This window comes from Malurus melanocephalus, unplaced genomic scaffold (genome assembly GCF_030028575.1).
Source record: "Malurus melanocephalus ecotype Western Australia unplaced genomic scaffold, MMel_1.1 scaffold_0, whole genome shotgun sequence".
Taxonomy (NCBI): Eukaryota; Metazoa; Chordata; class Aves; order Passeriformes; family Maluridae; genus Malurus; species Malurus melanocephalus.
In genome coordinates, this window is record NW_026623232.1 from 8,070,630 (window position 1) to 8,086,324 (window position 15,695).

Here is a 15,695-nt window from a genome sequence, read left to right on the forward strand (position 1 = left end):
ATATCGTATCTTCTTTATTATATACATATTKACCATATATAATTATTTTTATTTTGTATACAATTTAATTTAAATTTATATCAGTAAAATTACTTTAAAGAGGAATGGTGAAATGCAGAAATCTAAATTAAGCTGAGGTATTTGTGCATAACCTAAAAACAGACCTCAGTGCTTCCAGATCTAAAACCCCACAGTTACAAGACGGTCTCTCCCTTGCTCCTCTAACTTGCAGATATTTGGCCTTTTTTGAAAGCTGAGGCAGGCATCTGCTACAGAAGGAACAAAYACTTGTATTGTATCAGTAACAGAGATGTCCTGTGTTACTTATCTTGCAGAGCACAGCACAAAGGCCAAAAGTTCCCATTTCTTTTCATGCTCATTGATCYAAGCTGAGCAACACAGCGAGGCATGGTAAGAACCGAAGCAAGGGGCCACTTCACCAGCACCAAAAACAGCTTCACACGCAGTGAAACCCCAGCTGCTGCAAAGTGCTTGTTATARCCATGTAAACATGCCCATGTTAAATGGACAGCCTGCTATCACCTGCCCCATTTACTGGCTAGCTGCCACAGGCTAAAGAGCCCCTCGTGCTGACAAAGATGAGGATAATGTAAAAGGCTTCTTGGTGCCAGAGTTCAAACAAGCATAGGCAATAAAGTGCAGCATCTTTTAGCTGCACTGAGAAAGAAAAGCACATCTTTTTCAGCTCTGCTTATTAAACATTTACCTTCACCACTGTGAACATTGCTGCCTTTACAGGACATCCCAACTCTATGTCRGGAGGTTTTATGCAGTCCCCTGTAGAAAGGGTAAACTTTCAGGCTGRAATCATTCAGGTCTCTCTCATCTTTCTCCAAAGTCTTCCTAAACACATGCATTAGATAAAACTCAAGCCCATAGGTTTTACACTCAAATCTTGTGTCAGTTGTGACAAAGTTAATTCCCAGCCAATTTCACCTKCTTAGAGCCTACCAGCTCTGGACACCAAGTCCACACATTCTTGGACCTGTTTCTGTGTATGCTTGCACTCAGACCTACCTCAGGCTTTCATCTGCTCCCACACAAACCCTGTGACCCAACCTATCACAGGCAGTTGGCATTTAAGTATTTTGCATGCAGGATAAATTCAAGACAAGTGGTGAAATTATGGAACAGAGTATCCTTTTATCCTGTTCAGGCAATAAAAATTCACCATGGCTATAACAGTTAYTTTACTCAGCATCTGACCACAGAGTAGTTTTTCATGCTTTTCTCATCTCTTGGTTTTTCTTGCTTGAGACAGTATTACACCTAGACTTTTTTATAGATCTGATTTTTTACCATTACTAAGAAGATCAAACATTGATTTCTTATTTTCATAGGGGTTTTTAGCAATGAAATTAGTGTGATTTTTTTTCCCTCCAGCAAGCTTGATGTTGGAGTCAACATCCTGGCTAGCAGTCAAGGTGACTCCATAAYCACACAGATTATAAGGATTCCTCTCTTTGACTTCATGGCAAAAAWATATGCCTTTTCATTGCCTTGATGGAGCTTTCAAATCTCACTACAGACTGAGTCAGCCAGTCTTTCRAGAGGAGAAATGCAAAACAAATGCTTGAATTAAGTCAGATTTAAAGAACTGCATTTCTGGGGAGGGACAGAGACGAAGAAGAGAAGAAAGTGATCATTTATTTTTTGTCCTCTCATGCACTGTGATGGTGGGATGAGGGGGATTGAACAACAGAAAAGCAGCCAGAACTGTACAACAATTCCATGACACCGGGTCCTCAGCTCCCTCACTTCCACAAACCTTCCTGATGCCAGCAACCGCCTTGGGGAGTGAGGCATCCCAGGAACAGGACAAACAGATGCACTTTGTTCGTGTTGCCCTTTTGCAAATTCCACACATAGCCAGGAAGACTCAATGCACTTCATACTTCAAGTTTCAGTACCGCTAAGGTACCGTATGTGTATCTTATATTTTATGTATCTTATGTTTATGATAAGTGTATTTTAYGTTTTAATTAATACCACAGCCCTGCTTATATTGCTTCCCTTTTTACTTTYAAAAATTTTTAGGTGACTGGAATGAGATTTTGTACTCGTATTACTAATAAATATGTCAGTTTGTGACTGACTGAAAAAGAAACAGTAAGAAGGTTGCACACACAACTTTCACTGAAGTGTCAGCTTCACTTTGGGCCATATATAGGACATAATCCCATATGTGTGCCAGGTGTATGCAGCAGCTCTTGTCTTTGACTTTTCTATATGATGCAAATTTATATATGTACTGGGCATCCCTTAYTCCCTTTGCTCAGGAGACAGCTCTAGGGACAGCAGTGTACACCAAATCAACAAAATAGCAATATCCAGCACATACTCCAGCTTGCCTGTTCAACCTTTTTACCAAAAAATGGTTTCCCAATGCAAAGGTACAGAATAACAGAGTATTCTAAAATAAAAACAGCCAAGACAGATTTTTTTCACTATTTGAAAAAAGAAATAGCTSTACTTATCCAAAGTAACTACTGCTCCTCCACAAATGCCTTAGGTACTGAGCCAGCACCTACCATGCTGCTGTTTATAAACCTGCCWAGAAGTCTAACCCAGTTTCACTGAACCATCAAATAATACTCTTTGCAGGTGATGTATGTATATGTTTCTAATGGAAGGAACRTATGACCTCACTGAGGCTTAGGAAGTCCATTCTCATAAAACAGATCTTATTTCCCACATATTTTTACATWCACCACCTGAGAGAAAACACATTAAGTATCATCCAGGTCTGAGCTATCAAGACACCAGGGAATCAATTTTCATGACCAAACTGGGTAGCTAATGACCTTCCTCAGCTTGGGTTGAACAGCTTCCAACATACTGCAGGTGCTTCCTCCTGGAGCTGTGTATTTTTTTTCCCTTTTGTGTCCTGACATGTCAGCTTTTTGTATGCACTGTGAAAGTCAACTTTGTCATTCTGGAGTTCCYATTCTCCATGACATGACTGGCACCATGCTGTTTTATTTCTCCCACTTCAGAGATTACCCAGGGTACAATTGAGGAGCAATAAGCTACAATGCCATGTAGCACATTTTTCCACAATCAGGAGAGCCCTAAAAGGTCAGCTATAAGATCTTTAAATGGTTAAAATCTCTTACTGAACCATCCTATTGTCATCTCTTAGAATCTCTGCATTACTGTTCAGTAGCAGTGCAAAGCACAATGCAAAGAATGCATCCAGCAAACTGGATCTATCTTGGCACTCACTGAACAGAGTGGCACGCAGAGCTGGGCCTGCCTCAGATGAATGCACTGTTAAGAAAACTTCTGCGTGGAAATTCAGAAAAGGAATCCAGCTTCTCCCACAACTTACTGAGAATTAGCTCCTAGATCAGCTTAAGCTGATGTAGCATGTGAAAACCAGAAATACTCCAAGTCTATCAAAAGGGAGTGAGTTGCATTTAGCTCTAACTTCAGGAGYCTGCACATATCAGTGCTGTGTAAAATCCAAGTATGATTTTTTTGGAATTGGAATAGAACAAAATGTTAGTCTCCCTAATCCTTGAGTTTGTTCTGCTTTGGATTCATTCCTTGTGGCTCAAATCTGAGCAGTGAGTTTGAGTAGCAACAAGAAGATTGAGATGGAAGCTGGAAGGCTTCCCTCTTACCAGCTGAATCTGCTGCAGATGTTCTRCCACTGGTCAGGTCCTCAGTATTAAGTGACTGCAGATCTGTGTAGGAAGGAGCAATGCTTGGGCTGCTGGTGTCCTCTGAGTTGGTTGTCCAGCTGCTCTCTGAGGCACGGGCTTGCCTCTCAGAAGAGTTGGAAGAGGGGGAAGTCCAGCTGGGTGCTTTTGATGCAGACACTGGTTGCAGAAAACAGGTATTGGTTAGACAAATACAGGGCAATCTCCCCAAAGATCACAACTATTCCAAAGAAATGCTGGATCAGGGTACTGGAGCTCTGTAAATACAAATACTAACATCCACAGTAACACAGTCATTTAACAACAAACAGAGCAATTTAACTAGTGCCTGGCACAGTTACCCTCCAGCACTACTCAGCTGTCTGCTTTAGATCCCATACTGCTGGCAGCCATATGCTTTCCTGTTGCTCAAGTATAGGAGAAGCYGTGACTTTTCAGAACAAGGTTTCATGCCTCCAACACAGCTGACAAGACCTGAACATATYTGTTGTGCAACACAATTTCTACAGTACCACAGACTTTTTAAAAGTGGTTTTATTAWATTTAATTAAACATTCCCTATCTGTGACACCCACTCAAATGCAGTCATCATCTCAGGAATGCTCCACATGGAGGAGGGGGTATAAAAATAAATGGAAATTGACCTATTGATGTGCACTAGGAATGGCTTTTGTTTCTGAACATGTGGGATAGAGAGTCCCAATCTGAAATACTGCATCACATTTCTTCTCAGTATAGACCAAAAATCCTGTGCTACTCATTTGACAGACTTGCATGTCAAACAGTTAAGTCCTGCCTAACCATCACCCAGAGTTTAGAACACATATCATACACATCCTCTGCTATGAATCTGTGTTGTGTACTCTTTGTATTGCATACTCTTTGCCCACAACATCACTCAAATGCTAGGAATAATGGGTGACTCTAGTGAGAAAATAATACTAATAAAAAGAAAGCTATGGTTAAAACATCTCCCTGAACTAGGGAAAAGTGTATGAGTAGAGACTAGTTCTAATTTARTATCAGCATAATAGCTGTTCAGTAAGGTAGTACATCTATATTTAGCTGCTAAACCAACAAAAATCCTGATGCACTCCAAATCTTGCAGTTACTGATCAACTGCTGATACAGAGATTCTCTTCTCGGCATGTAATAGATAAAAAAATCCTTATCAGATTGACAGATACTTTGGAAGAAACTGACAAATTAATGTCAAAGAAGATTTATCTCTCTCCACTCCATGCAAGTGTTGCGACACTGTCTCATTATGGAAACCTTGTTGTGTGCATAGATGGAATATCCAAACAGTGCTCTCTGCCTTGCCTCTTGAGACGTGAATTTATTTAATAGATCTGTGCTGATAGCATCAGGTAAGCAGGCACTGGTACTTTTATGTGCACAGCTGTGAGCCTACATACTGAGTGGCTTGTGAGTCATCCCTAAGGATGAAGAGCTGAAAGTCAGATGTCTCCTCACTGTACAGGTTGACAGTTGTTGTGTTAGACACACAGCCAAAGCCCACCCCTCCTCCCTCCAGGAACTGCACACGGAGCTGTGCTCAATGACTGCAGAANGAAATACATCCCTTTATCAGAATTTGTGTTTAAAGTAACCAATGAAAAGTGACTACTTAGAATATTCATGAAGTTCATTATAGTGGTTATAAAAACATGTTCAATTCTAATAAAGGCGAGTTCAGCGATCATGTCATAAGTAGTCAGAATGCTGTTTCTCCCGGCGCTTTCCCAAACAAATAGACTTAAACTTTAACACAGAACAAGGATGATGAGCATATGATTATAATCTGTCAGTCCCTCTCTCAGTCCTTTCGTTAAACATTGCATGAGGCACCTGAAAAGCCATCCTTAAAACTTCACCTGAAATTGCTTTGGCAATTTATATATATCCTCATTTGGACACAGAGGATAAGTTGAAAAGTTGAGCTCTGTATGTGATTCACCAACAGGAGCCAAAGCCTTTTTTAAGTGTGTTTTATATCTCAAATTCTAGAAACTGTGGAATTACTTTACAAAAAAAGATTGTAAATGTGCAGTATTTTTTTTTGTTTAAAGTCAGTCACAGCAATATGAAAAAACATTTGTCTAATTTAGATATAATAASTCATATAAATGCCAACTATTTTGTGCTTTCTAAAACCAATTTYTATCTAAGACGGTGACTGACTAGACTAGTGTTGCCAAATACTTCTATATAAGGGCAAATTAACTTCATTCCAGGTAAGCAGGGCCATCTTCCAAGAACAGAGTTGTCTGTTTTTTTCTAAAAAGTCTTGTACTTTGAAAAACTGTAACCACAGACAGCTTTTTCTGCAATAGATRTTCTTTAAAATCTTACTACAGTCAACTTCCACCTGTGACTGTTCTAGATTCTCCAACACTAACCCTTGAAACTAGAGTAAGTGCATTTTCCCCTACGCTGAGCCAAAAGACTATCTAGCAATCTCAAAAAGCAAGACAAGCTAAAATAAACATCTACATATGTTTAAGACCTCTCTTCAGATGCTTCTGCTGCTGCTCTTCAGATTCCTGGCAAGTATTGCAGTCTAATTCCTAAATGAGGCAGGGTTTTTTTCCAGAAATTTGGAATTCAGGCTCTAATGCCAATAGATGGAATGTCACAACCCTTCTGCTGCAGGAATTTCTCAGAGATCTTTTAATGTAGAAAGACCAGTGCTAGAACTATCCCTAAAATGCAAAYTCCATAGCACGCATTGGATACTGAAAATCAACTCATTGTTTCCCAAACTGAAAAATGCTTCCTTCTACATGCATTTTATATTTCTTGACATGTTTGTTCTTAAAACAATGTATTGGCTTTTAATATGCAGATTAATGCTACCTTGAAGCATTCATTCCTCTTTGGTGTTCTGAGGACCTGTTCCTTGATCCCTTCACTGTATTATAAGAAAGGAAATTGTGCTAGCAAGGTTTATTATCACATAGGATTTCAGATTTTTCTAATTTTAGGACAGCATCACMGTTTCTAGTGACAGGTGTAGTCACAGCTGCTGATCTTGTGTTGCAAATATTGCCTGTTTCAGAGAGAACAGCACAAAGTAGTTAAGCTCAGATATGCCATTGGACAGCCTCTCAAGGGACATGGTAGGAGTCCAAGTTATTGAGCCATTTAAAACCAGACAAAGCTCTTGGGAAGAAGTGGGGGTGGCTGTGTGTGTGTCTAGGAAGGAGAATGAAACAGATCTTGCCTTAGTCTAATTTTGGTGCTTTGCTGAATACCCCGTTGAATTCAAGAGTGCAGCTAACACTGACAGAATATGAGACTGGGAGCTGGAGGCCCATTGTGTAACAAATGCAAATGTTTTGTCACCCACTGGCTGTGATCATTTGCAGATTGTGTAGCATTTGTGATAGGAACATTCAGATCAGCCTAAAAATCTCATTTTTCACTTTGGCAGAAACAGTTTGACTAACCTGATAATCACCATAAAAAAAAACCAAAACTTCTTTTTTCCCAGCAAAAGAAATACAGGGGAGGAGGCACCACAATACATCATTTCTGTGACTAAATATTTCTGTAGCCTCACTCAAGAGTTTTGGCTTCTTGGGCAGAAATCTACATGATTTGGCAGCTATTGGTTAACTATGCATAAATCCAAAATGCAGAAATATTTTGAAACAAACACTCTGCTTAGCACTWACTCTGCCTGAACTATCCTAAAGATAGTTTTCATTGTGAGGCTCACTATGGGTGCTTTTCATTTCTATACCTGAGGTTTTGACTATTCTTCTCATTGTTGTAAGTCTTTGTCTGTTTGTTCAGCTCTGTTTCTGCCACCAGTCCCCCARTCTCTGCTCCCCAATAATGTCTTCAGTTTTCCCTGGGTAACAATGGTACAGCACTAGCCTTGGTCTTCTTTAGAATGTATTTCCTATAGGATAACCACTAGATTCTAGCTGCCTTTAAATTGGTACTCTTTTAGACTGTGAGCACTTTGGGACAAATACTTGCTTTTGGGGTAACCTGTGCAAAAATACTGTAGCCTTAATGTCAGAGTAAGACAGCATCTCTCTCCTAGGACCCATCCTCTCTGCTCTCACTGCACTCTGGAAATCACACTTTGCAAGCCCTTTTCAAAATGTGTTTCCAGGCAGCCTGGCCATCAGCCTGGATAATTATCCAGTCAGCTGAGCAGCTGCTCGAGCACAGACAGACAGACAGACAGAAGATTTCCTAAGAGTGCTGGAGCCCTGACAGGAACGCGACCGGAGTGCTGRGCCTCTAGGACGTTGCTCTTCACAGCTGCCTGCACAGGAAACAGATTTCAAATGTGTCCATCCTTCTCACACCAATCCTTCTGCTGGTACTTGGCCTTTATACTCCTCCCCCTCCCCAGTCTGGGTATTTGCTATTGTTCTTATGCAGAATGTTTGCTACTGGAAATGAATAATTGCTGTCACCATGAGCTTTCCACTGAGTGTGTGAGTGTACACAATGCCTCCAGCTTTGGTGCTGCCCGTAGAAAAAAATCGTGATCTGCACAATAATGGAGAACAACTAGGCTGGAGTTTATCCTCCCTCTTGCTGTCAAATGTCCCTCACAGTAAAGGGCCATAAAATTTGTTTTATGAAAGTCTCTTTCTTATGATTACCTTTATTAAGGCTGAGCAAAGATTTTTATTTTTTGTTTAAGAAGGTGCATTTGCAAATTTTTCAGTTAACAAGGACATAACAACATTAGGAAGGAAGTACCAAGTCAGAGCAACCAACAGCCCCCTTTGAAAAAGTACGTGGTTTTATGAGTAAGTGTAAGGATCACATARCCATGAAACTAAAGAGAGAGGCAGAGCACCTCAGTTTTACATATATACACTTCATGGGTGCTCCTCCTTCTCTCCACATCACAAGGATCAATACGTATTTACAACTAAGAACAGGAACCAACAAATAAATATAAAGATAAAAAGATTAGAGAAGTTTTTTTTAGCCTCAAGATTCCCCCATTTCTGCACAAAGGTCTAACTGCTGTCTCAAAAGAACCAGTCTGTAGCACACATCAAAAGAGCAGATGGAAAATCAGATAAGTTTTATCCAAAACCCAATCCAAAGCTGACAATTCAAGTTTTCTGACCAAAATATTATTCAGGGAATAATATTTACAGAGAATATTTGATGGACTCAGTGAGCAGAGGAAAACTCTAACTCTTTAAACTGCTTTAAATAACTAGCTGTCATAAAGTGGAATTATTAAGAGAGAATCTCAATTTAAATATGAAAAAGTAAACTACTGCTTTCTTGGGCAATCAGTCTCCAACCTCCTGCAACGACAGAAGTCCGTTCATGCAGAAAAGTGAGAAGCTCAACCACATCAGTTAGCATAAGCAGATGAGGCAAGCCAGAAGATTTGCATGCATGTTTAAAGTATGTCAGAAAGAACTGTTACATTTGAAGAAAAGTGTATGCAGTGCTGGAATTAAGGTAAACTTCTGYTGTCTTTGTAATTCTCCATCTGCTAAAGCATGGCATCTAAAGACAGCAGAAAGTACTGATGAGCACTGACAGTAGTTGTTGGCATCAACAAGCTTCTGGCAAAAAACACAGAGGAACTATGAGCAGGTAAAGACTATGATCATAGAGGTGATCACCATTCTTTCAGTTCTAGATTACAGAGACAAATATGGCTCAGACTTTTTTGATGGTTATTCATACTTCTCTATTAGAAATGTCACTACTGAATGCACCTCTCTGCYCTTTCCCCATGAATGCAGTTTGGCAATCTCTAAGACTTAGTCAAGACACAAGCTGGAGAGAATCACAGGAGGCTTTCATTTTCCTTACAAAAAGAAAATACTTCTCGTTCAATCCAGAAGGATAGTATGAGCCCTTTTTGAAACTCTGGTAACATTAATTGTGTTGAAATACAGTACAAACTRCTCAAAGTTCAATCTTTGAGAAGCCAAAGAGCAAGGCAAAAATCCTGTATGTTCTCATTGTACTTYGTTATCTTACTGGAACAGACCTTTTGATTGCTCTTGCCTCACCTGTTTGTGAGTGTGCTGATGAAGTACTGGTCCATGGTGCATCTTCAAATTGAACCCAAGCACTGATGGATGATGACAGATCAGTGCTGGGACACACATGGTTACCAAGCACAGCAGAATCCACCTTRGGTTGGACAGCTGCCTCTTGCAGCTCTGTGAAGAAAAGGTCCTGAAAGTCTCCATCTGCATTGTGGTTCTCTTCTGAGGAGGTGTCTGAGGAGTTAAGACATTTCACTGGAGGATCCTCAGCACTACCTAAAATAGAGATAACATAGAAAGATTCACAGGAGTCACCATTATTTGTTTTTTTTATTAAAACATCTAAATTTGCCATTTAATGTAGGAAATTCTCCTTCACCTAATGCAGTTTGTGGATTAACACTGGACATGGTTTTGCGCTTAATGATAAAAGGTAAGATTTCCTCCATGGTTGGCTGGATACTGTCTTGAATTTTGAAGGACAGATCCAAAACCTGTAGCAGATCTACATTACATCACATGGAGGGTAGTTTGCCTTTTTGGCCCAAATTCTCTTATTACATAGGGGTAGCAGGAGATAATTYAATTTCTGCACAAACTGCTTCCACTTAGAAGGCAAGCTCTCTGGTGTTAGATACATGACAGTAGTTGGTCTAATTCAAACAAAGACATCTCATCAGTTTTAAAGGAAATCAGAGAGCTTACCTCGTGGGTTAACAGGSAGGAGCAGCTCATCAGTGAAGGACACCCACTCAGACTGGTGGGAGGCAATGACACTTGTCAGAGATGTCATATTCGCAGCAGGCCACTCATCTTCACTTGGCRATTATAAGGAGGAGAAAGCAGAATGGGAGAGGCACAGTGCCGATGAGCTAATAGAAGGAAACACCTCCTTTGCACTTTATTTTCAAGTGCTGTCAAGAAAGAAGTAGTATATGTATTTTAGAAAATTAAACTGGAGAAACTAATGACATAATTTTTTATAATGAAGAATGCTAAACCAATTTATGTACCACAGGCACAGTACTGTCAAAGTACTACCACCTTAGAGACTGGAATGTCACCTGTCTAGAGGAGGGCTACACTCGTTCAACTCCTTTATACAAAGAAACTGAGGGTCTTCAAACATCTTCATGTTCAAACAATCCATCACCAAACCCAATATTTTATTCCTTACTCAAGAAGCCATGCCTCTCATAACCCCAGCAAGAGCAGATGAGGAGATTCTCCCAGGATCAGCAAATTTTGATTATGAGATAACTTAATCCCTACTCCAAGCTGTCAACATGTCTTTGCCCACCTTGCTGCTTGCAATGTCTAATGCCTCTCCAGAGCTAGCAATAAGCTGCATGTTTCATTAYCAGTAACATTCATGTAGCTGGTTCTGGAATGAGGATGAGTTGCAATTAACTTTTATCATGGTCTTGGGTATATGAGATGCTCTCTCATCTAGCTGCACTTCCAACACTGATGCTTGACTGGAACTTCATATTTTAATTTTAAAGACCATCTTACATCTTGTCTGGAGTTAAGCATAATTTTTGTTTTCACAGATGGAGTAACGGAATTTTGTAGGCTCTCCAATGGCASGCACCATACAAATCTGTGAATCTGCTAGATGGAATGGAGTACTGCAAAGTGCTCTAGTTGTTAGCTGGTAACTGGGAGGGTCAGGTCCAGGCAGAGAAATTCTCTCTGACAAGCATCCATGACCACCTCAGACTGACAAACCACTTCAAAACTCAGAAGACTCCTCCTAGGGAAATATGCTRATTCTGTCCCCAATTACCTCAATTGAAGCTCTTGTTGCCATGGTATTGAAGTACTTGGAAATACTGRAACTCAGACTTGGCTATTTGAAAGAGCTTTTAGAAGTATTTCTTGGCCTGCTGTCTCTCACCTAACTAAAGGGTTTTTCAAGGTGAAACTTCATGTTAGTGTACAAGAATAGATACTTCACTGAGAATACTCTACCCTATATTAACATTTGGGTGCAAAAAGCAGACATATTTAAATGCATTCAAGCTTTAAGTATTTTCTGAAGGAGGCAGTTCATCAAAGCATCCAATATSATTATTCTCCTCAGGGTCACCAAGTCATTTGTTTGCTGGAGGAAGATCAGCAATCAAGAAAGAGATAAACTTCAAATTGGAAGTCACAAACCAGCCTGACGACTAGAGAGAATTCATATTCGTTGTCTGAAGAATAATCTTCTCAAGGAGAATTGAATGCAAAATGTACCRTTTCCTGCAAACACAAAACAGGAATCCTAGAGACAATTCGGATGGTTAGTAAAATGTGCCATACGACTGATCCCCTTGCCATAGACTTTCCGAAGCCTGTGGCCCCCTGACCAGTCATCCTGCATATTTTTCCCTAGTTACACAACCAATTCCCTACTGCAACAGGATCATCACCACTTGAGCCCCTTTTCCTGCACTGCCATGGYAGTATGCCTGTCTCCATGCAGTGTGGGCAGGTAAACTTGCATGCCTTGCACAACAGCCATTTTGGGTGCTGGTAATAGAAACTACAAAGCTAAACATAGAGGTAAGCTAAATGAAAAAAAAAAAAAACCAACCCAGATGTTTAGGGTCACTTGGATGCCTATGACAGAACGAGAGGATGACCTTGGCATCTTGTTTTCCTCAAGTGACCAATTAGGCTGTTTGTTTTGGGCTTGTTTAAATATCTGTAACTAAGTTTTCTTTTCCCAGACAACTGGATACTGACCTGCCCTTTCTCCTGGAAAAGTCCTGACAGAAGCATGAAGTGGCAGGAAATGAAAAAAGAAAACAATTTAGCTTGCCCKTGATGCACAGAGACTGCTGTAGAGCTCATTTTTTATTAACTTTTTTTTCTTTTTCATTGCAAGGGGAAAAACAACATGAAAGAAGGCAAGAAAATGGAGTGTTTCAGCTGTACAGATATGTGGGAAAATGATACCATTATTTTAAGATGGATTTCCTCCAGTGCCCTACTGCCTGTGACAAGAGCATAATTCTTAAAATTCACTTAGTACCAGACAGTAAAACTAGCACTTTAAAATGGATAGTGAGCACTGTGAACCCAGAAAAGCTTCAGAATACTGTGCATTGAAGGTTATGCAATTTCCCCATTACTGGAATTTTCTACAGACTTCCCAGTTTGGTAAATAAAAGAGATTGTTTTGACTTATCAGGGTTATCACACTCTTTAGACAAGCAGTCTGAAAGAAAGGCAGTCTGGTAGCTAATAACTTCAAAGATATTCAGAATAGAGGCATTTTGAGGATGCATATGTTAGGTTTTTAAAAAAAAATGAAAAAGATAGAATTTTGTATTCTCTCAACATTCACAAAAAAGCCTCAATCTCACCCCTTGACCTAAATGCCTGTACAGAATTATGAATCATGTACAGCATTGCACACCTGTGCAATGTGGAAAAAAATACCACTTCATCCACAAATTATTTTTCACCTCTGATTCACTCTCCAAAATCCTTCTTAGAGAAAGACCTGAGTCAATCCCACTGTGAACCAAGGAGGCTCAGCCAGCGCAATACCAGTGCCAGTGTGCATTCAGTTAACACAATGCTGCAATTTGCAGAACAACGACAGGCAAATATCKCCAGAAGAACCATTCAAATTATGGAAAAACCTGAATCCTCTTCGTAGGTCACTATTTATAGGGTCACTATTTAAAACACTACAGTGAGTACTCTGCAATTGAACTGCAGCGTGTTCCTTTCTGTTCTTCAGACTTCTCAAACATCCCTGGCTACTAGTAGAGAAATTAATCTTGGAGGCTACAAGGACTAAGAACAAATGGATCCTTTAAACTCCAAATGAGCTACAGTTAAAGCAAAAGTTTATGCTGCACAGCCCAAATAAAAGCAGATGGAAACAGATTTTTCRGAACAAGATATTACCAGGCCATATCAGCACTATTTCTCCCGACATGAATAGGATTGTTTAGATTGTTACTTTTGGATTTGTGTTATTATATGCACTAAGCTTTAAGCGCTGAACTGGTTAAAAAAAGCCAAACAAACTAATTTATCACATTTTTGGTAAAAAAACCTGCAAATCAGAAGTTTTCTTGTTGACACAATAAATACAAGGTAAAGCAGATATGTACCTGCTGACCCCAATAATTCTTACCAACAATTCCAAGGCAGTGATTTGATCATGACTCAAAAAAACCCTCTAAGAAGCTGAAATTTCTGCTTCAGGTGYCCCTTTTTCACATTACAGTTTCACAGTGGTGAATATGAATCTGAGTGACAAGTAGGTGACAGTTATTACCARTTCTCCAAAAGGTAGAGATCAYAGAGCTGGAACAAAACTCCTTGCCTCTTTAGGYCTCCTAACATTTTGATAAACCACATTACACAACCCCTTTTTAAAACTGATGAAGGTTCATTCTAAAATGACAAAACTGCTTTGATAACTAGAAACCTCTCATTTCAAAACTATGCAAATTCACAGTCTACAACCATTCCTTCTTGTGACACATCTGTCCTTTAGKGCAACTCCACTCTAACAACAGATGAAAAGGAATATCATTGTCCCTCTCCCTTTATCTGTTAAGTCRAAAACATATATTTGAGAGACACAATTATCATGTGCCAGAAGGCTGACACCCAGCACTTTGTACAATGAGCCCTCACTTTAGGTGGGACCTTTACGCAACAGAAGCAATGTTCATATGTGGAAATGTTTGTGGCGCTATTGAGGTTTAGAAGTATCTGTAATGGATTTCRGAAGTATCTGTAATTGCATGGTTTTTTTGTAAACACACCATTCAAAGTATTTAATTACTGATGTGTTTGGACTGCAAACTCAAACATTATTTCCCAGTAGATTTCAACAGTGCTTAAAAGAAACAGCTTAGCACAGTTGGTAATTTTAAGCATGAAGGGTCATTTCTCCTATTGCATTGAGTTACATCCCTATGATGCAGGTTGCAGTCAGCTTCTGATCACTACCCAGAGTTAACAGGTTACAGTTATTTAGCAAAACTGGAGAAAAAAATGAGAATAAAAACACTGAGAATGAAATTCAGTTGTTTGCTTTCTTCTTTTCCAAATGTAATGTCGATAGCAAGCTTGTGTTAAGTGTATAGACTCTCTAAATATACTGCCTTACATGGCAGCACTACTAAACAAAATCCTTTAATCCATACAGTTTTTCTTGCTTATATATTCCCTTACAATCCCAGGAACTGAAACATTACCCAGTTACTGCAGTTTGCATTTGGTTTTGTAGGAGACCATTAAGGGAAAACAACTAAGCAAGCTGTTAAATTCCACACAGCAGAGAAAAGAAACTAAGCCAAAGGGACAGTAAGAAAAGGAAAGACTCTGACCATGGCTTTTCTTGTAACAATCAAGCTTCACTCCCATCAGGAAAGCCTCAAGGAAAAATAAGTAATTTTATCTTGACCATGTGTTTGGCAAACCTGAACAGATGAAACAATTCTAGTAGCATGAACTGAGGAGTGATTGCTGCCTTGGGCAAATTTCCAAGTGAGAGAGAGCTCATGGCTCTTCCTCTCAGCTTGGCCTGTAACAAGCACTGACCATCAGCACATCATGATCTGAAAAATAAACAAACTCCAAATTGGAACGTTGTTCTCAAGCATCAAAAGAAAGTTCCAAGTACTTCAAGGTGCAACAGCATAAACAAAACACAGTGCTAAACAACATGCAAAAACAAAACAATGAACGTGAGAAGGCCAATGAAATAAAGGAACYGGATTTGGGTATCATTCTTAATGAAAAAAAATTCTTTTACCAACCTCTGCCTAAATGCATGAGGTAAAATTACCTTAYGAATGACCTAGATGATAGGAATAAAGTCATATTTGGTTGATTATTGTATTCTTAATATTGATAATATTTTCTCCATCTATACAGCTCGCCCAGCTTATAAACTGCCCTGAGAAAGTCTCTAGYAAAACTGTTTCAGATCTTATACCAGTTTACTTACTCTGATACATGCTATTACATGACTTCCATGATTTCAGAT

General features: G+C 39.5%; 1 protein-coding gene across 4 annotated transcripts in view; it reads right to left on the bottom strand.

Moving 5' to 3' along the window:
• Window positions 1–15,695, bottom strand: part of STON2 (stonin 2) — a 70,940-nt gene that overhangs the window by 44,124 nt on the left and 11,121 nt on the right. For all 4 annotated transcript variants that reach the window (XM_057381847.1, XM_057381767.1, XM_057381691.1 and 1 more), the window contains 3 exons: window positions 10,391–10,599; window positions 9,707–9,961; window positions 3,648–3,845 (listed from right to left, as the gene is read on the bottom strand). In XM_057381847.1, coding sequence (XP_057237830.1) covers window positions 3,648–3,845; window positions 9,707–9,961; window positions 10,391–10,478 — 541 coding nt within the window. In that variant the 5' untranslated portion in view covers window positions 10,479–10,599. The remainder of the gene's footprint in view (window positions 1–3,647; window positions 3,846–9,706; window positions 9,962–10,390; window positions 10,600–15,695) is intronic.